Source organism: Hemitrygon akajei, chromosome 3, assembly GCF_048418815.1.
Source record: "Hemitrygon akajei chromosome 3, sHemAka1.3, whole genome shotgun sequence".
NCBI lineage: Eukaryota > Metazoa > Chordata > Chondrichthyes > Myliobatiformes > Dasyatidae > Hemitrygon > Hemitrygon akajei.
This window is the reverse complement of record NC_133126.1, coordinates 104,850,111-104,874,920: the sequence shown is the minus strand read 5'-3', so window position 1 is coordinate 104,874,920 and position 24,810 is coordinate 104,850,111. Positions and strand designations below refer to the sequence as shown.

At 40.5% G+C, this 24,810-nt stretch overlaps 1 protein-coding gene across 2 annotated transcripts in view; it reads left to right on the top strand.

Moving 5' to 3' along the window:
* LOC140725279 (solute carrier organic anion transporter family member 2A1-like) overlaps positions 1-24,810 on the top strand; it is a 282,196-nt gene that overhangs the window by 203,195 nt on the left and 54,191 nt on the right. For both annotated transcript variants that reach the window (XM_073040547.1, XM_073040546.1), the window contains 2 exons: positions 8,482-8,651; positions 12,860-12,924. In XM_073040547.1, the coding sequence (XP_072896648.1) occupies positions 8,482-8,651; positions 12,860-12,924 (235 nt within the window). The remainder of the gene's footprint in view (positions 1-8,481; positions 8,652-12,859; positions 12,925-24,810) is intronic.

Genomic DNA, 24,810 nt, shown 5'->3' with positions numbered 1-24,810 from the left:
ACCCTGGTCAGATTGGATTTCTTTAGGTGGTCTTACCAATGTGAAAAATTTTATAAGGGCTTTTACCACAGTCCTGCAAAAGTTCACAACATCCTTTCCTTAAATTAGGCCAGTAGAATTCCTTCATAATCCTGTTTACTGTCTTTCTCACTCCAAAGTGTCCACCTAAAGGCATACTATGAGCCATGTTTAATATCTCAGCCCTGTAAACTTTGGGACCACAAATTGATGTTCAATGGCCCAATCCTCACTTGCAGGCACAGTAGGTGATCTCCACTTCCTGTTTAACACCCATCCTTAAGATAATATCCTACTGACTCTCTCTAAACCTCCTCTTCTGTGAGAGCTGTCTCCTTTAACGCAGCAATTTCAGAATCTCGACTTTGTTCTGCTATAAATTCATCCCTGGACAAGGACAAACCTTTCTCATCCTCCTTACTACCCAAATCCTGATGTATCATGGAAGGTAGAAAAGTCTCTGATAAATTCTTATATTAAACCCCTGTCTTTGCTATCATGGGCCTCAGGATTCCCCTGCCCCGAACTATCTGTATCAGCAGCCTTTTTAGACATGCTTAGGGTCATTGCGCATACGGTGTACACATCAGTATCTGTGTGTGTCATCAGCCACAAGCTTGCTTGCTTGCTGCTGAATAAACTTCTCCCTGGATAGGTGCCAACCTATCACCTATGTTTACCAAACTCAGTACCATCACTAAGCTTATGAAGACCATGCTTACATTATGAAAATTTCTAAACAATCTATCTATCCAGTTCCTATGACTTTTAGCTCGACTCATCTCCATAGTAACGTAGACAGGTAGCTTCTCAAAACCAAAACAATCCTTTCCTTCCACATTGCAATCGTGAAAAACAACCCCACAAACTTTACTTCCAAAATTTAACGAGATTGCACATACTTCTACAGGCCATTTTCCTGAAAGCAGGGTCAAAGGTCGTGAAACCAGTCCAAACTTCACAAGTTCTTTATTTAAAAATCCAGAAACAGCACATTTCTTAATATTTTCAATAAAATTTACCTCACCAGCTTTCAACTCATCACCAACTTTTAGAACACCGTCTAACACAAGTGACTGAGAATCCTCAATTTCCACTGGCAACCCTTTATTGGTCAACCCTTTATTCACTGAGCCAAGGCCATCTGACACGAAAAGACTGCTTTCCTTTTCAACCTAGTCAGACATCTCAGACCTTAACTGAGTTTCAACACAAGGTTCAACACCCTGGAAATTCACAAGTGCTTCAACAACCTGAACGCAGGCAATTGGGACAGCTACCTCTTCTAGGCTTTCAATACCACTCCCAGTTTCAAATTCCAGGTTGTAACCTCCTCAGAAAACTCTAATGGATTTGTTAAACATGACCTACCATGCACAAAGTAAGTACCTAGTAAGTCCCTGTCTATCTAAATACTTGTTCCTAAACTGTTTTTGATAGAATAGACTCTAAAAGGTTCTGAAGTGCATAAATTTCTCCCTCTTGAACTGTCTCTATTTTTCTGCTTCGTCCCTCTTTTTGTCTGCCTCCCTAGCCTCATGTATCCTCCACTTTTCTGCTTCATCAGCCTCAAGCTGTTTTAATTGCAACTCATACTCATACTTAAGTTTTGCTACCTGAAGCTGAACCTCAGCCTCAGTAAGTACCTTCAGGAAACAATTCCAACACCTCCTCTTCTAATTTCCCCTCAGCTACATAATGCTGTGCTATTAATAGCTGTATCTGAGCCTTCTTCATGCGAGTGGTCACCTTAACTTTTAACTTACGAGCAATTCCCAACAGTACATCCCTCTGAGTATCATCCAACACCTCTGAGGTTGGTTCTGCCACAAACTTACAAACTACAAAATCCATTTCTGCTGAAAATCCACTCACACAAATTGAAGGGAATTTCCCTAATCAAATCAACTAGTCAATCAAGCCCCTCAAAAATTTTAGAATGGCTCCAATTTGTTCATATCCTTGTCAAGCCCCCAATTTTGTTACGTACCCCATAATGGGTTAAAAGGAACCAGCAGAAATGGACACACCTGGCATCTGAGTCTTCCGTTATAAACTCTATTTTATTAGTAACTACGTGAATAAAGTAATATAAAACAAGATAAGGTAAACAGGTTAGCAAAGTGTATGTGTGTGTGTATATATATATATATAAGAGTAAATAAGGTTCCCAAGCTTCCCCAGCTCAGGTGATTAGGTGATACAGTCTTACGGTGGTATAGCAAGTAATCAGTTCAGTTCTGGGATTTGATTTGAGTAGAGTTGGAGAGAGAGAGAGAGAGAGAGTCTTTTTTGCCACAATATGTTTATTTGCATTTTAATACCATGAAATACAGCTTTTACCTTACTATACTTTCTTATATTATTCAGAAAATACAGAAGTTGCTGTATCAACACAACAAATGACAACACACAAAAAAAAACACATTTTTTTTAAAAAAAAAATGCTACTCCTGTTTCAACAAGTGGTAATCTATATATATATATCAAAAATGTGTAAAATTTAACAGGTATTTATAGTACAATTCAAAAATCAATGAATAAATAATATAAATTTTCTACAAGTTTGGAAGCTGCACTGTCTACAGAACGTAATACTCTTTTAATCTGTTAAGTCCAAATCCTTGACATATTTAATGAAGGGTCTCCATATATTCTCAAATATCTGCTGTTTAGACCTTAATGTATAGGTTATCCTTTCCAATGGGAGACTTGATAACATCTGCCTTATCCATTGAGTAGTGCTTGGTCTATGAGTACTTTTCCATAATTGTGCAATACATTTTTTAGCATGAAGTAAGCTGAGATCTATAAATCCTTGTTCATTTTTACTGTAATTGTGTTTCTCGAGTTACAAACCCAACAGAAAGAATTTAGGGTCCAGTGAAACTTGCTTTGAAATAATTTTCTTGATTGTAGTTTGTACCTCTTCCCAGAATGCTCCAGTCTCTCTACATTGCCACATACAATGAAACAATGTACCTCTAGCTTCTGTACATTTTCTGCATATGTCTGATATGTTTTTGTTGTATTGGTTTAATTCCACTGGTGTGACATATGTCAACATTAACCATTTGTACTGCATCAATTTAAGCGGGTGTTTATTGACTTAGTATGAGCATTGGTACAAGCTATTTTTCACGCTTCATCCGAAAATTTAAGCTGCAAATTTTCCTCCCAAGTTTTCAATTTGTATTGTGAATTTTCAGACGAGCAAGATACCAGCAAATTATAAAATTCCAAAATGATACCCTTTCTGAAACTGTCCTTTATCATAACTTTTTCCAAGTGTGAATGTAGGGGGCTGGTAAGTGTGTTGTTTTGGTTTACTTTAACAAAACTTCTTAGCCGGAGGTATAGAACATAGAATAGTACAGCACATTACAGGCCCTTCGACCCATAATGTTGTGCTGATCTTCAAACCCTGCCTCACATATAACCCCCCACCTTAAATTCCTCCATATACTTGTCTAGTAGTCTCTTAAACTTCACTAGTGTGTCTGCCTCCACCACTGACTCAGGCAGTGCATTCCACGCACCAACCGCTCTCTAAGTGAAAAACCTTCCTCTAATATCCCCCTTGAACTTCCCTCCCCTTAACTTAAAGCCATGTCCTCTTGTACTGAGCAGTGGTGCCCTGGGGAAGAGGCGCTGGCTGTCCACTCTGTCTATTCCACTTAATATCTTGTACACCTCTATCATGTCTCCTCTCATCCTCCTTCTCTCCAAAGAGTAAAGCCCCAGCTCCCTTAATCTCTGATCATAATACATACTCTCTAAACCAGGCAGCATCCTGGTAAATCTCCTATGTACCCTTTCCAATGCTTCCACATCCTTCCTATAGTGAGGTGACCTAAACTGGACACAATACTCTAAGTGTGGCCTAACCAGAGTTTTATAGAGCTGCATCATTACATCGCGTCTCTTAAACTCTATCCCTCGACTTATGAAAGCTAACCTCAAAATATCCGTGGTATTTCTTTGACCAACATGTTATTGCATTTGTTACATTAATAGCTAGGAGGGTCATTCTGTTGAAGTGGAAGGATACGTCGGCTCCCACTCTGTCACAATGGTTCTCTCAAGTGATGTTATGTCTTAGTTTGGAGGAAGTTAGAAGTTGAATCTTTGAACCTATGTTTGATTTTGAGAAAAGGTGGGGTTCATTTGCTCGTTACTACCACTTGAGTTAATTGATAAATTTCCTCCACGATCTAATTGTAAATTTTGGTATAATTGTTTTTTGCTGTCAGTTTGATGTTTACCTTTAGAATCTTTTTGTATGACGCATGGCTCAGGGGTTGAACACCTAATGGGGTCTTTTTTTTCCTCACCCTTTTCTTGCTTTTTCTTTTCTTTTTTGTGTCACCATATTTTTCAATCCTTAATATTGTTTTTTTTTCCTCTTTTGAGACATTGTAAGTGTTACTTCAGTGTACTCTTGTATTTTGGATCTTGTATCTTGTATTATTATAATAAAAAGATTTGAAAAGAGAAGGAAGGTAAAACGGAGTCAAGGACAGAATAATTATAATTAACAAATTATGGCAGCCCAGTTTTTTTTCTTTTTTTTTGTTTTGTTTTCTGTTTAGTTTAGGGGATTTTTTTTTTTTTTGTTTTCTTTTCCTTCTGAACAGATCTTTTGTACTTTTTCCTGTTTCAATTATCAAGAGATTGGGCGGACATGCCTGGATATGATGTTTGGAACTTATGTTTATGTGTTATAACACCACACTAACTGCCTGTTCACTTTACTTTTCTTGGTGGTCGCACATTGATCTGAAGCTCATACCTTGGGTGTGACCATCTCAGGAAAAGTCTCACCTATGATGCTCTCAGCATACATGATGATCCTAAGTACATCCAAATCCAGCTCCATTTCCTTGACCCGGATTGGCAAAAGTGCTCCCACAAAGAGAGTCATTGGGGAACTGTGAGGTTTCTTTGACTTTGCATATCTTGCAGGAGGAGCAGTCCACTGCCTTAACTGCCAACCTGGCTACACTGAAACAAGTACCAAGGCTGAGCAGCACAATGAAAGCCTTTCTCCTTCTTATCACTGCCTCCTAATCAAAGCCTCTTGATCCAAAACCTCATTTCCCAATCTTACAAAGGCTAATACACTTTACCTTAGTTTCCTTTTACTGGCTGATGTTTTAGTTTATTAATTAGCCAATCAGCTATTAACTAACAATTAGCTAACTTGCCTCTTTTAAATTCCATGAAACTCACAAGGGCTTAAATTCCCTTGCTGTTGCTTCAAAGCCCAGATCCCTGTAAGGTGAAATTGCATTAAATCAAGAACCAGAAGGTATTGGTTTCATGTTAGAGGAGAGAGATTTAATAGGAATACACAAAGTAGCTTTTATTTTTGCCCAGGGGGCAGTGCAAATATGGAATGTAGAACTTGAGAAAGTAGTTGAGGCAAGTACCTGAACAATATTTAAAAAGCACATGAATAGGAAAAGTTTAGAGTGATATGAGCCATATGTGGTCAAATGAACCTAACCAAGATGGACAGCTTTATTCTCCGTGGACCATTTGGGTTAAATGGCTTATTTCCATACTGTCTCCCTGATTCCTAGATCCGCTGACTGTATGAAAACCTATTACTTTTGAAGTTAAGAAAATTAAGGTGGTTGGTAAAAAGCCAAAAGTAATGTGAAGAAAGTCATTTTTACATCGTGAGTGATTGAGGTCTGGATTGCAGCACTTAATGATAAGTGTTTAAAAAGAAGTAAAGGAAAATGATGGAGGTTTGGTATGATCTGCATTGCTCTTATATGAAGTTGGCAAGGAATTGATAAGTCTGTGACCTGATTCTATGATTGAAGACTGCCTGTCACCATTACCTTTACAATGGCAATTAGGGATGGGCCAGAACTGCTAGTCTTGCTAGTGATGTCCATATCCTGAAAAATTAATTCAGTAATTTACTCGCTAGTGACTAGGACAATGTTGATTTACACCTTGCTTCTCAGCTCTGGAAGTCATCACAACTTTTGCTTGGCAATTGAGCAGCTGTGTTTCAATGATGTATAGAGTGATCAAGTTTGCCATATTTGAACAAGTTGGCGTCAATCATCTCTGGTGTTGTCAGTGCAAAAGAAGGAAAGCTGAGGTAATCTTGTGTTTATCAGGACTATATGCTTAGCTCAGCTATCCACTGGATTTACTTCCACCTTATGATCAGAAATGGGATTCTTTGCTATTGATTTTGCAGTGTGTTCAGTTTCAGTCGCCACTCTTTAATAGGGCAGTCTGCATATTTGTGCTCAGCAAGTCTAGCACCATTCAGACTTTGACTGGTGTAGTAAATAACACTCACACCACACAATTGATATCAGTGCCAATTTCAAATTACAGAGAAGCGAACCACTTCTCCACAGCCATTCTATAGCTTCATATTCAACTCCTTCGTTATCAATGCTAAGCAATTACTGAACTAGACTAATTGTGTAAGTACTATATAAGAACTGTTAGTGGCTCCACACTCTGTGCTACTGCAAGTCAAAACAAAGTTTATGGAATACTCTGTACTTGCCTGGATGAGAGCAGCTCCAATGATTTCAAGAGGCTAAATAGAAAGCAGATCAAAGCAGTCCATGCTATAACCAAATCCCTGTGAGATTGGTACATTGTGGTTGTAATCTATAAACTGCATTGATGCATCTCACTGTGATTTCTTCATCATCACCTCTTTACTCCTCCAGTAGTTTCACTCAAACCAGATGTACACAGCTGGCAGTGGAGTTTGTTGCATATATTTTAGTGTGGTGACTGATTTTCTGACCTATCAGTGTTAATGTAGGTTGATTATTTCAAGATTGCACAAGGCTCTTCAAATGTCAGTCTCTCGGCCCTTTACTGCTCTTTCTAAACATTTTGTTACGTTTACCATTTTGCCTGAGGAAGATATCATACCACTCCAGATTGTTTCTCTTCATATTCACTTTAAGGTGGGTACTTAATCCCTTTCCCTGGAGCAGAGAGCATAATCCACCATCATTGATATACAGTTGGCCCTCCTTATCTGCGGGGGATTGGTTCCGGGACCTCCCGCGGATACCAAAAAATGCGGATGCTCAAGTCCCTTATATAAAATGGCGTAGTATTTGTATATAACCTACGCACATCCTCCCATATACTTTAAATCATCTCTAGATTACTTATAATGCCTAATACAATGTAAATGCTATGTAAATAGTTGTTATACTGTATTGTTTAGGGAATAATGCCAAGAAAAAAAGTCTGTATATGTTCAGTACAGATGCAACCATCGTAGCTCTTCTGGGAACACTGATGCCGCCTGGCATTAGCCGATCCCGATTCTCCAGTGATCTTTAAGTTCTTGAGGCTGTACCGCTTTACATAGGTAGCTGGCCATCCCTTACTAGCTGTAAACTCCTTTCTCTCACTCACAACACAAGTAGTGAATGAAAGAGACATGAGGCAAACAATGCTCAAACAGCGAGTAATACTTTTAATCATCTCTAGATTACATTACTTATAATACCTAATACAATGGAAATGCTATGAAAATAGTTGTTACACTGTATCATTTAGGGAATAATGACACTTTGGAGGAGGGTCAATAATACTAAAGTCAGGACCTGTGGAGGTTAAGGGCTGAGGACCACTTCGGCAATCGACATGCTACTTCTTCAAAAGATCTAAGATTTCTACTTTCTCGGTGAGAGATAGCACTTTACGCTCCCTCTCAGCCTTTGAGGAATTGCTTTGACCACTTAATTGCTTTTTAGGAGCCATTTTTTCACAGAAGCAAACCGAACGAGACATGAGGCAAGCAATGCTCGAACAACGAGTGCCGGAGAGAGAACTTCCGGGTTTTCCCGATCTGCGGTTGGTTGAATCTGTGCATGTGGAAGCCGCGGATAAGGAGGGCCAACTGTACCTGCCTTCAGTCCTCAGGAATCATCTGACATTAACCCTGTTCTGCCTTCACTTTCTTCTCATGGTAGTCTTGATAAAATTTAGTAACTGTGTATTATAAAATTATACAGTACAAATGTATAAAATTATATATTCATCTTGCCATGTTAATGAGCATTGCATTTTATAAGAAATAGAAAATAGGAGCAGGAGTTGGCCAACTGGCCTGTCGAGGTTGCTCCCCCATTCAATAAGATCGTGGCTGGTCTGGCCACGGACTCCTCTCCACCTACCTGCCTTTTCGTCATAAACTCTTAATTCCAATACAATGCAAAAATTAAGGTTCACAGAAGGTTATTGCCCGATTTTTAAATGATAAAGGAGGTACCTTATACAATTTAGTTCCATGCTCTAGTCCTAAATAGTAGTTAAAATGTTGTCAGCACTGTCATTTAAACAATTGTGTTTTAGGAGAATGAGACATACTGTAAATGTTTTATTAATCTATTCTTATGTACAAAGATTTGTGGGAGATCCACTCATCCACTCCTTATTTTAATGTTGATTTAGACCTACAACAACTGTAGCTGCATTCAAGCACCTTTCAAAGAGGACTACGCTATTCCTGGACATTGCAAGGTCAGCTGTTCCAATTTGCTTCTCATTGTGGTCCTTGGCCTCTCTTTAATTGGGCTGACAGCCTCACTCACCCACAATCCTCTCTACATGTTGGTGCTGCGGTAAGTATGTGAACTATTATTTTCCCCTCTCCCAGATCTCCACCTCACATCTATTTCTTACATCAAACATTTGTTAATGTAGTAATAAATGTATAACCTCCTTTGGTGTGGTATTAACTTGAAAGTGGTGACGCATGTGGCAAACCGTTTGAGATCCAACATTATTGAAGAAATGCAAAATACTGTGTTTTCATTCTATTACGTTAATTAAGGCCTTTTCTTTTATGAGTAGTAAATATATATGTATGTAGTATTTGCAATCAAAATATGCCTTTTTCAGTTCAATACCATACTTTAATTTTATGTTATTGAATCATGCCACCCAGAAACAGTGCCTTTGTCCCAGCTTACAGTGATCCAACTTCCTAGCATCAGTACCTTGGTGTTCTTAATGTTGAGAACATTAGCGCAATGGTCCCCAACCACCAGACGGCAGACTGGTACTGGGCAGCAAAGCATGTGCAATGTGAGTCAGTGCAGCTGACTCATATAGCTTCATACCGCCAAATCATACGTTTCCTCGTGGCCCGGCAGCACATGCTTTGTGGCCCGGTGGTTGGGGACCACTGCATTAGAGGATATATTGTTAAGCTTAGAGGGGGTAAACTTAAAGACAAAGTGAGAGTATTTTTTTTATGCAGAACATGGTGGATGCCTGGAATGGATTACCAAGGTTAGTAGTGGAATCAGCTAGTTTGGTGGAATTTACGAAGCTTTTAGATGGCACCAGCGAATGATTCCTCAGGCAACAGCTCCCAGTTAGTAAATCATTTCAATTTTTCTATGTCTTCTACTTGTTCTTTATATCTTCATTTTGTTTTTGAAACTGTTGGAGTCAGTATGTAGTTCAATCATGTTGGCTACCGCTCTGCTATCCTTGAGCAAACTCCAGGAGAGAAATGCAAATAAGAGCTTCCATGAGGAGAAGATCAGAGACAAGACGAGGGGCCATGATTGGCTACATTTCTTGCCAATTAAAGTGTTGAAGAGGATTGAAACATTAAGGCAAATGCAGAGGAGAGCGAGTGGTTCTCAGAGAGGCCACATGTTTGAGTCATTGCCCTCAGAGGAGCTGTTGGTTCGTGTTGCTGCCCTCTGATGGGCCTTTGGTATGAGTCTCTACCCTTGGAGGGGCTGCTGATTGGAGTCACTGCCTTCAGAGGGGCCACTGGTTTGAGTAGCTGCCCTTGGATGGGCCGTTAGTTTGAGTAGCTGCCCTTGGGGGGGGCTGCTGGTTCAAGTCACTGCCATTTGTTCGGCTCACTAGCCTTGGAGAGGTCGCTGATTTGTGTCGTTGCCATCGGAGGGACCGATGGGTCCTGATGCTCTCAGAGATATTATCAAAATTCTGAGATTTATGGATTGGACTGTAGTCCATATTGGCTTCCTTCATTTCAATGTTTTTCTTGTGTTCATGCCCATTCCTTCTTGTTGCCAATTGGCTGGCTGGGAGTTTGGGTGATCTTTAGTTTTTGTGTGAAGGAGGCATTGGGGGTGTTTGGGGTTTGCGAGGTTAGTTTTTCTTTTTATGTGAGGGGGAGGAATTTATGTCTTTCAGCTACTTCTGTGTTTTTTTCTATTTTATGACTGGAGAAGACAACTGTCAGAGTTTAATTCTGCACACATACTTTGATAATATACAGAACCTTTGGACCTTTAAGTGAATGAGAAATGTTGTTCTTTAGGAATGGTTTTGGGGACTGAGAGGGGATTTCAGAGTCAGGTTAGAGTTTAAGGACAGTAATGTGGAGGAAGTAGAGGTCAGGCTGAAGTCTAGGCCCCTGTTCCATATTCAAAGACCATTGACTTAGATGTGTGATGACAAACATTTTGGACAAAGACCAATGAGGACATGGGCTGATGGTACTCAATTCAGTGAGTCCAGAGTTTGAGGCCTGGACCTCAAGGTACTGTCATCTGTGAGTCCTAGAGTCCATATCAGAGATTGAAGCCCAAAGGTTAATTAGAAGTCTGAAAGTTGAAGCCATATGGCCAAACCCATGGGTTTGAGAGTTCACTGGGGGAAGTTGGAGGCTCGATATCTATGAGTCCACTGGAAGCCCAGAGGTGGCCTTTCCTAGGGTAGAAGTACTGTTGGTGTGAGTGGGTGGGTTGGTAGAAAGAAGTTGTTCTATTGTTGTTGCATGTATTGTTCTGCTGAACATTGATGGCATGCTAAGTTAGTGTCAGAATGGGTGGCAACACTTGTGAGCTGCCCCCAGCACATCCTTAGGTTGTGTTGGTTGTTAAGGCAAATGACATATTTGACTGTGTTTTGATGTCCATGTGATCAGTAACTGAATCTAAATCTTAATCTCTTTCGCAACGTGTTTACACTTGGCTGCTGTGCCAAACTGATGTGGTAGTTCAGGTCTGTGAAAATTAGGCCTGTGATTGTTAATTTGTCTGAAATTAGCTAGCTGAACCCAGCTTAGGAAAAACTGCATTCTCGGGCACAGGATATGAAAACTGCCCAGCAATCTTGTCCCAGTCACTGTCTATCTACTCTGCTGGAAGTCTCAATATAGTATACGTACTGAAGGAGTATACGTATAGTATACGTATTGAAGGAGGCTGAGGAAGGACCTGATAAAGATGTACAAAATTCTGAGGAGTGCAGAGAAGTGTTAATAGTAGGAAATCTTTGCCATAGCAGACACATCTAAAGCTAAAGGCCGTAATTTTAAAGTAAGGGTAAGAGGTTTACAGACGGAATTCTTTCACCCAAAATGTAGTTGTAATCTGTAATGTACTGGCTGATTAGGTGGTGGAGGCAAGTACTATGTCACAACATTTGAGAAGTTTCTAAAAAAGCACTTGAATTACCATGGCATAGAAGGCTGCAGAACAAATATTGATAAATGGGACTAGTACGGTACATGATGGTTATGGTGGGACAAAGGGCTTGTTTCTGTGTTGTGTGAACAACTTTAATATAAGGTGGAATACTGAGCTCCAAAATCAGTTGCCACATATTAACAATGTATCGTTAAAGTTGTAATTACTGCTAATCTGAAGGTTCACTTGTAACACTAGATACCCAAGTTGCTTGTGCAGAGTTGGACCTGATATTATTTGGTGCTCCTTTTGTAGAATTTACTAAAACAGTAACATTTTAACCTTTGATTTTCATTGATTCGTTGACAAAACCAACAGAACCAATTTTTTAGCTGACGAAAAGATACTGTACAGTCCAATTTCACTTATGTTCATCCAAAGTTTAAGTGTGTACTTTTTGAAATTTTGACTTTTAAACTATTTGGGAGGAATGTATCTGCAGAACAGTACAGCACCAATGAAACACAGAAACTTCAGACCTAGATCTCTCAGGCTTTTTCAAATTAGGTTCTTGTGACTGGTATCCTTGTTCAAGAAATAAGGGCAAAAGGATACCTACTGTATATTACTTCCCAAGCTGGGATCCTTTATAGATAGGAGGATCTTAGTACTGATGGAGATTCACTTATAATCAAGTAAGAGGTAGAGATGTCAATACTGATTGGATTGTATTTGGGATGTTTCCTTTGTCTAACCACTTCTAACTCATCAGTTTTTGCCACAACCAATTACTAATAGTGCCAACAATGCACATATGCCCGTATGTGCTAGAAATTGTTCTGTCTAATAAGTGTTTTATCAGAACATTTTTGTATGCTGTATATATGCTAGGTACTCATTTCATTATGAATTTGCTGTTAAGAATCAGAATAAAGTAAATAAGAGAAAATAAACTCACATATAATTCAGCTGAAATGTATTATCCTTTTCTAGCCAATAAAGCATTCAGCTCTTAGTTTAATAGTTGTAAAGGCTATTAGTCTTGGATCCCCAAATAGGTAGCTATAAGAGCACAAGAAAAGAAAATTATTTACAAAAGTACCTCCTTTGAGAATAAAGGATAGCTTATCAGGTGAGCTCATCTGTGTATCTTCCATGTAACGAAAAAACTTTGCTAATTTGTTTGGAGTAAAAGAGTAAAGCTCACTTTTTTTCACGGCCCAGAACAAATCTTGCTGGAGTCCAAGTTTCCAACTTTCAAACTCTTGGAAAGAAAATGTGATGGAGGAAAATATCTATGTGCATGTGTAATCAAAGTAATAGGACTCTGATTGACAATTGGTTCATATTAAATTTTATTTCAAATTACATACTGCAATTTTTACATGACCAGATTTGAAACCTTTTTGTTTTACTTTTGTTTTCCATAGGTTAGTGAGACCCGAAGAAAAATCTTTTGCAATTGGAATTCAATTTCTATTGATGAGGGCAATTGGTGAGTAGGGAATGCTTGTTGCATTACCCATAATGAAATGAATCATATAATTTGAATTTTGAATTCAATATTTTTCGCTTCTGTCCAGATTGGAAAAAATGGTAACATATATTCTATGTGATAATCTAGATCAGCAACTTTTGGGATGACACTGACATTATGGGTGTAGTGGTTGTTACACAACACCCAACCTAAGATAGCCTTTCCCTGGGTAGGCTCAAGCACAAGCAGTTCTAAAAAGTCATCTCATAGGCATTCAACAAACTCCCTCTCTTGTGATCTGACACAAACCTGATTTCCCAATCCCCTTACATTTTGAAGTCCTCTGTTACAGTTGTGTCATTACCCTTATTATATGCCTTTTCCAGCTCCCTTTGCAATCTTAACCCCTCATCTTGTCTATTATTTGAAGACTTGTATATGATTGCATTTTCTTTACCCACAATGATTCAACATTCTCTGACTGTCATGGTCCTGGCTGGCATTTCCCACCTTTTCCCTTTCCTCCCTAATTGGTCCTTAATCCCCACACTTGATTCCCAATCTTTCCCAATTCCTCTCAATCACCAGCACCTGGTTTCCATTAGCCACCGGAGGATAAGACCCCAACAGCTCCAATCAGCCCTTGCCAGATCGTTGGTTGACTCTCAGAAAGAGAGGAACCTTGCTCCAAGTCTTCAACCCTGTATCTCTTTGTGAATTAGCCTGGTCTCGATTCTGCACACACTATGGAGATTCTGCCTCCTGATCCTGCGTGTGTGTCAGAGTCCTGCACTTGGGTTTGTTTTTCCTGTCACGTCTGTGTAACACTGACCTTATGTCACCTCTTTCTAAAGATGTAATTCCATCTCTTACCAACAGAGCCACACCACTGCCAATACCTTCCTGCCTGTCCTTTTGATACAAAGTATATCCTTTGACGTTAAGCTCCCAACTATGACCTTCTTTCAGCCACGTCTCAGGTGCCCACAACGTCATACCGACGAATCTGTAATTGTGTCACAACTTCACCTACCTTATTCCAAATGCTATGTGCTTTTAAATTCAGCACCTTCAGTCCTGCATTCTTTGCCCTTTTCAAATTTGCCCATGTGGTACAATTTAGCTCTTTGCTCTTTCTGCATTTGTACCCAGTCATTAACTTGTCCTTCCTTGCATTCATATAATGTCATCTACTTGTAAACCTGCTGGCTCCCTCTCAGTTGTATCATACTGGTTCACATCTCCCTGCCATATTAGTTTAAATCACTCTCAACAGCTCTGGTAAACCTGCCCACAAGAATATTGGTCCCCCTGGGATTCAAGTGCAACCTGTCCATTTTGTACAGGTCACACCTGCCCAGAAGAGATTGCAATTATCGAGAAATCTGAATCCCTGTCCCCGCTCCAGTTCTTCAGCCATGCATTTATCTGCCACCTCATTCTATTCCTATCCTCTTTGTCATGTGGCACAGGCATTAATCCTGAGATTACTACCCTTGATGTCCTGCTTCTCAGCTTCCTTCCTAATTGATTGTATTTTTTTTTCAGGACCTCCTCCCTCGTCCTACTAATGTTGTTGGTATCAATACATACCACAACTCCTGGCTCCTCACCCTCAAAAATGGTGTCATAGTTAGGTAGTGTTGTATTGAGAGCTTTTAGCACACTGACCTTCATAAATCAAAGTATTGAGTACTGGAGTTTGGATGCTATGTTGAAGTGGTATAAGACATTGTTTCAGCCTAATTTGGAGTGTTGTATGCAGTTCTGGTCACCGATAAATGCAAGTAGGTTTTTTCCACTGCATTTGGGTGAGATGAGAAACTAGAGGTCATGAGTTAAGAATGAAAGGTGAAATATGTATGGAGGAATTTTGAGGGAGATCTTCTTTACTAAGAGGATAGTGTGTTGAATAAACTGTCAGCAGAACTGGTAGATATGATTTCAATTGCAATATATGAGAAATTTGAAGAAGTATATTGATGGGATGGGTAAGGAGGGCTATGGTCCAGGTGCAGGTGAATGGGATGAGCACAACAATACATTAGCATGGACTATATGGGCCAATTGGCTTGTTTCTGTGCTGTAGTGCTCCATGACTGTATTCCTATAGCATGGATGAGTTTATGGTCTTTGAGTTTCTTACATTATCAAAGAAGGTAAAAAGGGGCTTTATTTAGATGCTAAGGCTACAAAATGCCATTTGTTGTTAAATTTGATAAATTTAGTTCACTGAGATGCTTGTGTTTAATCACTTGAATAAGAACGTGATAGCATTAAAAGGCTTTATAGAATTATACAATATGGAAACAGGCCCTTTGGCACTACTGATCCATGCTGACTGGACATCTTGGTTGGCTTGGATACCTAAGGGCTGAAGAGCCTTTTTCTGTGCTGTGGAACAATATGTCTCCATTACCAAGATGCCCATCTATATCATTCCCATAATGTGTGGTTGAATATTTGGTGCAGGGGGCAGGGTTTCAAATTTGTAAATTATTGGGATTATTTCTGGGAAAGGTAGGAACTGGAGAAAAAGAATGGGTTAAGCCTGAACTGGAGTGGGACCAATATCTTTGTGGGCAGGTTTTCTAGAGTTGTTGAGGGTTTAAACTAGTTTGGCAGGTAGATAGGAATCAGAATGATAGGTCAGAGAATGAGGCAATCAGTATACAGCTAGATGCAGCCTATAGAAGGACTGTGAGGAAGGAGAAATAGTTGAGAGAGCAGAATTGCTGTCAGTGGGATGGATGTTATGTCCATTATGGCTGACACAAGGACAAGGTTCTGTTCTGGGGTTAGATGTTTCAAAAGGGACAGGAAGGGAGGGAGAGTTGGAGATTGGCATTGCTTATCAGAGTTAGTATCATAGTTTCTCTCTTCTGAATCTCTGTTGAACTTGTGCATCCCTTGCATGTAAATTAACACAGTTAAGAAGGGAAATCAGAGTATCTATAGATAAGTTTTGTCTTTCCTGTGTTACTCAATATTTGAAGCAGCACAAGGAGCAGTGTCACTTTGACACTGACCATATTTCAAAGTCAGCTGAAAATTCAAACACTAGGATCTGAAGTATCCAACAGGAAGGATAAGTAGAACAGTCACAAGGAGTTTAAACTATTAGGTGTAAAAAGCAGAATCATATTGCATATTGGTAATAGCGATTGAACGTGTGAGTAATAGTTGTTGACCCAGAATTATATTAATGGGTGTCAGAATTTATGGGACATTGTTTTCTGAACTTGGCTGAACTATGTTCTTTCCTCAGAAGTCAAGCGATGAGGCTCCAGCCCAAATGCATATTCAGTTTGTCTTTGTTTTTTTCAAATGTATGCTATATTAGAGCTTTGACCAGTGACCAATCTGGATATCGAAAGTTTGAGAGGTTTGAAAGTTTGAAAGTCCACTGCTGAGTAGAAGAAGCTGCATTTGAGATTGATTAGCAAGAGCAAATTAAAGAAAGACAGGCAAGCACAGTGGCCATTGTCTGAGTAGACAAAGTCAGAGTGGTGATTTTGAGACTTCAGCTCTTCGAGGCTTCTGTGAAAAGGAGGCTTCAGCCAGAGAAGGCAAAGAAAAGAAAAGATCTTCGTTAATCAACACACACAAAATGCTGGAGGAACTCGGCAGGCCAGGCAGCATCTGTGGAAAAAGTACAGTCGACGTTTCAGGTCCTGCCAAAGGCACCTCCATTTTGTGTGTATTGTTTGGATTTCCAGCATGTACAGATTTTCTCTTGATGTCAAAGGCAGGGAGACCTCCAGTGTCCTGACAACTAAAATTGCAAGGAGTGATTCCAGCTGTAACTTCTAACAATCTGCGTTAAGGAGTTGGAGCTGGAACTGAATGATATCTGGATCATTCAGGAGGCTGAAGGGGTGATAGTTAGGACATGTAGAGAGGTAATTACACCCAAGGTGCAGGATACAGTAAACTGGTGACAGCCAGGAAGGGGAAAGGAGCCAGTGTAGAGTACCCCTGTGGCCATTCCTGTCAACAACAGGTGTATCACTTTGGGTACTGTTGAGTTTGACCTAACAGAGGAAAGTCACAGTGGTTGGGTCTCTGGTAAAGGGCACGTTGTGGTGATAGGGGATTCATTAGTTTGAGGAATGGACAGGAGGTTCTGTGGATGAGAACAAAATTTCTACATGGTGCCAGGGTCCGTGATATCTCGGATCAAGTCATCAGCATTCTTAAGTGGGAGGGTGAACAGCCAGATGTTGTGGTCCATGTACCGACAAGACAATGTCCAGTGAGGAGAGGCTATGGAAAAGGCAAAATTACAGTCAAAGGGATGTGTTGCAATGTAAAAGGCAGACAAAATTGAGAAGGGTGAATACAGGACTGAAGGTGTTATATTTGAAAGTACACAGTAAATAGAATAAGGTAGATCAACTTCTAGCACAGTTGACATGTATGATGTAGGCATCACTGTATCATGGCTGAAAGAAGATTATAGCTGGGAGAATGTTCAAGCATAAACATTGTATCGAAAGGATAGGCAGGAAGGCAGAAGGGGCAGTAAAAATGAAATCAAATCATTTGAAAGTGTTGGAAGGTGTTGAATTATTGTGGAGCTAAGGAACTGCAAGGGTTAAAAGATCCTGATGGGAGTTGTATACAGACCTCCAAACAGTAGTAAAGATGTAGTCTACAGATTACAGCATAGGAAATGCACGCCAAAAGGGCAATGTTACAATCAATATGGGAAATTTCAATATGCAAGTAGATTGGGAAAATTAGGTTGGTGCAGGATTCCAAGAAAGAGAATTTCTAGAATGCTTGTGAGGTGGCTTTTGGTTAAGCCTACTAGGGGATCAGTTATTCTGAATTGGTTGTTTTGCCATGAACAGGAATTAATTAGAGAGCTTCAGGTGAAAGAACCCTTAGGGGAAAAGTGATCATAATATGATCAAATTCACCTGAAAATTAAGAGGGAGAAGCTAAAGTTGAATGTATCAGTATTACAATAGAGTAAAGGGACACAGGTATGAGAGAAGAGTTGGCCAGAATTGATTAGAAAAGAACTCTGGCAGGGATGATGGTAGAGCAGCAATGGCTGGCATTTCCGGAAGCAGTTCAGAAAGCAGACTGTATGCATACCAAACAGGAAGAAGGATTCTAAAGACAAGATGACAGAACCGTGGCTATCAAGGGAAGTGAAAGCCAACATAAAAGCCAAAGAGAGGGCATATTATGGAGCTAAAATTAATAGGAAGTTAGAGGTTTGGGAAGCTTTCAAAAACCAACAGAAGGCAACTAAAAAAAGTAATTAAGAAGTTAGAGATGGAATATGAAAGTAAGTTAGCCAATAATATTAATACGGATACCAAAAGTTTTTTTCAGGTCCTTAAAGTGTAAAACAGAGATGCAAGAGGATAGTGGACATCTGGAAAAAGATGCTGAAGAGGTAGTAATAGGGAACAAAGAAATGGCAAACAAACTGAATAAGTATTTTGCCATCAGTCTTCACTTAGGAAGACACTAGAGGTATGGTGGAAGTTCCAGGTATCAGGGGTCATAAAGTGTGTGAAGTTACCGTAAATAGAGAGAAGGTTCTAGGGAAACTGAAAGGTCTGAAGGGTGATGTCACCTGGACCAGATGGTGTACAACCCAGGTAAGGATGGCTGGGTAGATTGTAGAACATTTAGTAATGATTTTTCAAGAATCAGTAAGTTCTGAAATGGTTGTAAAAGTCTGGAAAATTGCAAATGTCACTCTGCTCTTCAAGAAGCAAGAGTGGCAGAAGAAAGGAAACTATATGTCTGACGTCACTGTGTGCAAAGATGTTGGAGTCAATTATTAAGGATGATGTCTCAGGGTACTTGGAGACTTGTGATAAAATAACCATATAACAATTGCAGCACGGAAACAGGCCATCTCGGCCCTTCAAGTCTGTGCCGAACGCTTACTCTCACCTAGTCCCACTGACCCACACTCAGCCCATAATCCTCCATTCCTTTCCTGTCCATATACCTATCCAATTTTACTTTAAATGACGATACCGAACCTGCCTCTACCACTTCTACTGGAAGCTCGTTCCACACAGCTACCATTCTCTGAGTAAAGAAATTCCCCCTTGTGTTACCCCTAAACGTTTGCCCCCTAACTCTCAACTCGTGTCCTCTTGTTTGAATCTCCCCTACGCAATGGAAAAAGCCTATCCATGTCAACTCTATCTATCCCCATCATAATTTTAAATACCTCCATCAAGTCCCCACTCAACCTTCTATGCTCCAAAGAATAAAGACCTAACTTGTTCAATCTTTCCCTGTAACTTAGGTGCTGAAACCCAGGTAACATTTTAGTAAATCTTTTCTGTACTCTCTCTATTTTGTTGACATCTTTCCTATAATTTGGTGACCAGAACTGTACATAATACTCCAAATTCGGCCTTACCAATGCCTTGTACAATTTTAACATTACATACAAACTCCTATACTCAATGCTCTGATTTATAAAGGCCAACATACCAAAAGCTTTCTTCACCACCCTATCCACATGAGATTCCACCTTCAGGGAACTATGCACCATTATTCCTAGATCACTCTGTTCTACTGCATTCTTCAATGCTCTACCATTTACCATGTATGTCCTATTTGGATTATTCCTACCAAAATGCAGCACCTCACACTTATCAGCATTAAACTCCATCTGCCATCGTTAGCCCACTCTTCTAACTGACCTAAATCTCTCTCTCTGCAAGCTTTGAAAACCTACTTCATTATCCACAACGCCACCTATCTGAGTATCATCTGCATACTTACTAATCCAATTTACCACCCCATCATCCAGATCATTAATGTATATGACAAACTACATTGGACTCAGTACAGATCCCTGAGGCACACCACTAGTCACCGGCCTCCAACCTGACAAACAGTTATCCACCACTACTCTCTGGCATCTCCCATCCAGCCACTGTTGAATCTATTTTACTACTTCAATATTAATACCTAACGGTTGAACCTTCCTAACTAATCTTCCATGCGGAACCTTGTCAAAGGCCTTACTGAAGTCCATATAGACAACATCCACTGCTTTACCCTCATCAACTTTCCTCATAACCTCTTCAAAAAATTCAATAAGATTTGTTAAACATGACCTTCTACGCACAAATCCATGTTGACTGGTCCTAATCAGACCCTGTCTATCCGGATAATTATATATGCCATCTCTAAGAATACTTTCCATTAATTTGCCCACCACTGACGTCAAACTGACAGGCCTATAATTGCTAGGTTTACTCTTAGAACCCCTTTTAAACAATGGATCCACGTGAGCAATATGCCAATCCTCTGGCACCATCCCTGTTTCTAATGACATTTGAAATATTTCTGTCAGAGCCCCTGCTATTTCTACAGTATCCTCCCTCAAGGTCCTAGGGAATATCCTGTAAGGACCCGGAGATTTATCCACTTTTATATTCCTTAAAAGTGCTGGTACTTCCTCCTCTTTAATCATCATAGTTTCCATAACTACCCGACTTGTTTTCCTTATCTTGCTCAATTCAATATCCTTCTCCTTAGTGAATACCGAAGAAAAGAAATTGTTCAGAATCTCCCCAATCTCTTTTGGCTCCACACATAGCTGTCCACTCTTATTCTCTAAGGGACCAATTTTATCCCTCACTATCCTTTTGCTATTAATATAACTGTAGAAACCCTTTGGATTTATTTTCACCTTACTTGCCAAAGCAACCTCGTATCTTTTAGCTTTTCTAATTTCTTTCTTAAGATTCTTTTTACATTCTTTATATTCCTCGAGCACCTCATTTACTCCATGCTGCCTATATTTATTGTAGATATCTCTCTTTTTCCTAAGCAAGTTTCCAATATCCCTTGAAAACTATGGCTCTCTCAAACTTTTAACCTTTCCTTTCAACCTAACAGGAACATAAAGATTCTGTACCCTCAAAATTTCACCTTTAAATGACCTCCATTTCTCTATTACATCCTTCCCATAAAACAAATTATCCCAATTCACTCCTTCTAAATCCTTTCGCATCGCCTCAAAGTTAGCCTTTCTCCAATCAAAAACTCTTAACCCTGGGTCCAGTCCTATCCTTCTCCATAATTATATTGAAACTAATGGCATTGTGATCACTGGACCCGAAGTGCTTCCCAACTCATACCTCTGTCACCTGACCTATTTCATTCCCTAACAGAAGATCCAACACTGCCCCTTCTCTAGTTGGCACCTCTATGTATTGCTGCAGAAAACTATCCTGCACACATTTTACAAACTCCAAACCATCCATCCCTTTTGCAGTATGGGCTTCCCAGTCTATGTGTGGAATATAATAAATCTCCCACAATCACAGCCCTGTGCTTACTACAAATATCTGCTATCTCCTTGCAAGTTTGCTTGTCCAATTCTCGCTCCCCATTAGGTGGTCTATAATACACCCCTATAAGTATTACTACACCTTTCCCATTCCTCAGTCTCCCTAGTTGAGCCCTCTAATCTATCCTGCCAGAGCACCGCTGTAATATTTTCTCTGACAAGCAACGCAACACATCCCCCTCTTGTCCCTCTGATTCTATCACACCTGAAGCAATGAAATCCAGGAATATTTAGTTGCCAATCTCATCCCTCCTGCAGCCATGTTTCACTAATAGCTACAACATCATATTTCCAGGTAACAATCCATGCTCTAAGCTCATCCACCTTTCTTACATTAAAATAAATGCATTTAAGAAATTCTCCACCTCTTCCTCTCTGTTTATCTCTAACAGTACAAAGAACTTTACTGTCTTTTTCTTCCTTCTCCCATACATCTGTTCCTACACTCTGCTTCCCCTCCCCCCTCATATCTGGTTTAAATCCACAGGAGCCTCTCTAGAAAACCTACGTGCAAGAATATTTGTCCCCCTCCAGTTCAAATGTAAACCGTCCCACTGGAACAGGTCCCACCTTCCCTGGAAAACTGCCCAATTATTTATAAATCTGAAGCCCTCCCTCCTGCACCATGACTTCAGCCACATGTTGATCTGCACTATCTTACTATTTCTAAACCCACCTGCACATGGCACTGGTAGCAATCCCGAGATTGCTATCCTGGAGGTCCTGTCCTTTAACTTGGCACCCAGCTCCCTGAACTCACCTTTCAGGACCTCCTCACTCTTCCTACCCACATCATTGGTCCCTACATGGATCATGACATCCGGCTGCTCACCCTCCCTCTTGAGAATACTGAGAAATAGGCCATAGTCAGCATGGTTTTCTCAAGGGAAAATTTTACCTGACATAGAAACATAGAAAACCTACATAGGTTGCTTCAGTTTGGTTCCCACTCCCCAACAATTCTAGTTTAAGCTCTCCCCGATAGCCTTTGCAAACCTACCCGCCAGGATATTGGTCCCTTTGGGATTCAAGTGCAACCTGTCCTTTTTGTGGAGGTCACACCTGCCCCAAAAGAGGTCCCAATGATCCAGAAATCTGAATCCCTGCCCCCGCCCCAATCCCTCAGCCACACATTTATCCTCCACCTCATTCTATTCCTATACTCACTGTCACGTGGCATAGGCAGTAATCCTGAGATTACTACTCTTGTGGTCCTGCTTCTCAACCTCCTTCTGTAAACTCTGTTGGAATTAGAAACATAGAAAACCTTCAGCACAATACGGGCCCTTTGGCCCACAAAGTTGTGCCGAACATGTCCCTACCTTAGAAATTACTAGGGTTATCCATAGCCCTCTATTTTTCTAATCTCTATGTACCTATCCAAAAGTCTCTTAAAAGACTCTATTATATCTGCCTCCACCACCATTGCCGGCATCCCATTCCATGCATTCATCACTCTCTGCAAAAAAAACTTACCCCTGACATCTCCTCTGTACCTACTCCCAAGCACCTCAAACCTGTGTCCTCTTGTGGCTGCCATTTCAGTCTTGTGAAAAAGCCTCTGACTATCCACACTAATTCTTTGAAGAAATAGCAAAAAGGATAGACAAAGGAGAATCAGTTGATGTCTACTTGGATTGCCAGAGGCCTTTGACAAAATGCCACAGATGAGGCTGCTTAACAAGCTACAAGCCATTGGTATTACAGGAAAGTTTCTAGCAAGGATAAAGCAGTGGCTGATTGGCAGGAGGCAAAGAGTGGAAATAAAGGGAGTCTTCTCTGGTTAGCTGCTGGTGACTAATGGTGTTCCACAAAGGTCTGTGTTGGGGCTGTTTCTTTTCATGTTATATGTCAACAATTTGGATGATGGAATTGATGGCTTTGTTGCAGAGTTTATAGATGATATAAAGATAGGTGAAATGGCAGGAAGAACAGAGGCTAAAGAAGAACTTAGACAGATTAAGAGAATGGGCAAAGTATCAGATGGGATACAGTGTCAGTACTGTATGGTTATGCACTTTGGTAGAAGAAATGAAGGGGTACACTATTTTGTAAAGAGAGAAAATACAAAAGACTGAGGTGTCAAGGGATTTGGGAGTTGTGCAGGATTCTCTAAAAGTTAATTTGCAGGTTGGGTCTATGGTGAGGAAGGCAACTGTGTTATTAGCATTCATTACAAGAAGACTAGAACATAAAAGGATGGAATGTTGAGAATTTATAAAGCACTGGTAAGGTCTCACTTGGAGTATTGTGAGCAGTATTGGGCTCTCTATCCATGAAAGGATATTGACTTTATAGAGGGTTCAAAGGAGGTTCACGAAAATAATTTCATGATTGAACGGCTTGTCATTTGAAGAGTTTTTGATGACTCTAGGCCTGTATTCACTGGAATTCAGAAGAATGAGGGGTAACCTCATTGAAACCTATCAACCGGTGAATAGAGAGGGTGTTTACTATTGTGGGAAAGTCTTAACACCAGAGGACACAGTCTTAGAATAGAGGAGTGTCCTCTTTGAACAGAGATGAGGATGAATTTCTTCAGCCAGAGAGTGGTGAATCTGTGGAATTCTTTGCTACAGGCAGCTGTGGAGGCCATGGTTATGTATATTTAAGGTAGAGGCTGATAGACCCAGTCCTGATGAGGGGTCTCGGCCCAAAACGTTGACTGCTCGTTTCCATGGATGCTGCCCGACTTGCTGAGTTCCTGATGATTCTTGATTGGTCGGGGAATGAAGGGATACAAGAAGAAGGCAAGAATAGGTGGCGGCAACTTAAGTAGATAAGTTCATTCCTTATTTCTTTTATTGAACTCTTGAAAGAATAGAGGGTATGTCTACAGGGCCAGTGTTCTGTTCTGGGTGTCAGATGTGGGATTTTCAGGAGACTCCCAGCCTCGCCAATGGTCACATCTGCAACAGGTGCATCAAAATGCAGCTCCTTAGAGACCAAGTTAGGGAACTGGAGCTGCAGCTCGATGACCTTCGGTTTGTTAGGGAAAGTGAAGAGGTGATAGCTGAAGAGAAACAGGGAGGTAGTCACCCCAATGTCACAGGAGTTCAATAATTGGGTGACTGTCAGGAGAGGGAAGGGAGAACATCAGATGGTGGAGAGCTCCCCTTCGGCTGTCCCCCTCAACAATAAGTACTCCATTTTGCATACTGTTGGGGGTGGGCTACGACCTAATTGGGGGAAGCAACAGAGGCTGTGCATCTTGGCATTGGGTCTCACCCTGTGGTTAAGAAGGGTTGGGAACTGAAGAGGATGGCAGCAGTAATAAGGGACTCTAAGTCAGGGGACAGATGGGCAATTCTAAATGTAGGATGGCAGTTTGCCCCTCCCTCCCCCAGGCGCCATGGTCCATGATGTTTCTGAACGTATCCACAATATCCTGAAAAGGGAGGGTGAGCAGCCAAAGGGCATGGTACATATTTGTACTGATGACATAGGTAGAAAAAGGGAGGAGGTCTTGTAAACAGAATACATGGGGTTGGGAAGGAAGCTGAGAAACAGGACTTCAGGGTAGTAATCTCGATATTACTGCCTGTGCCACATGA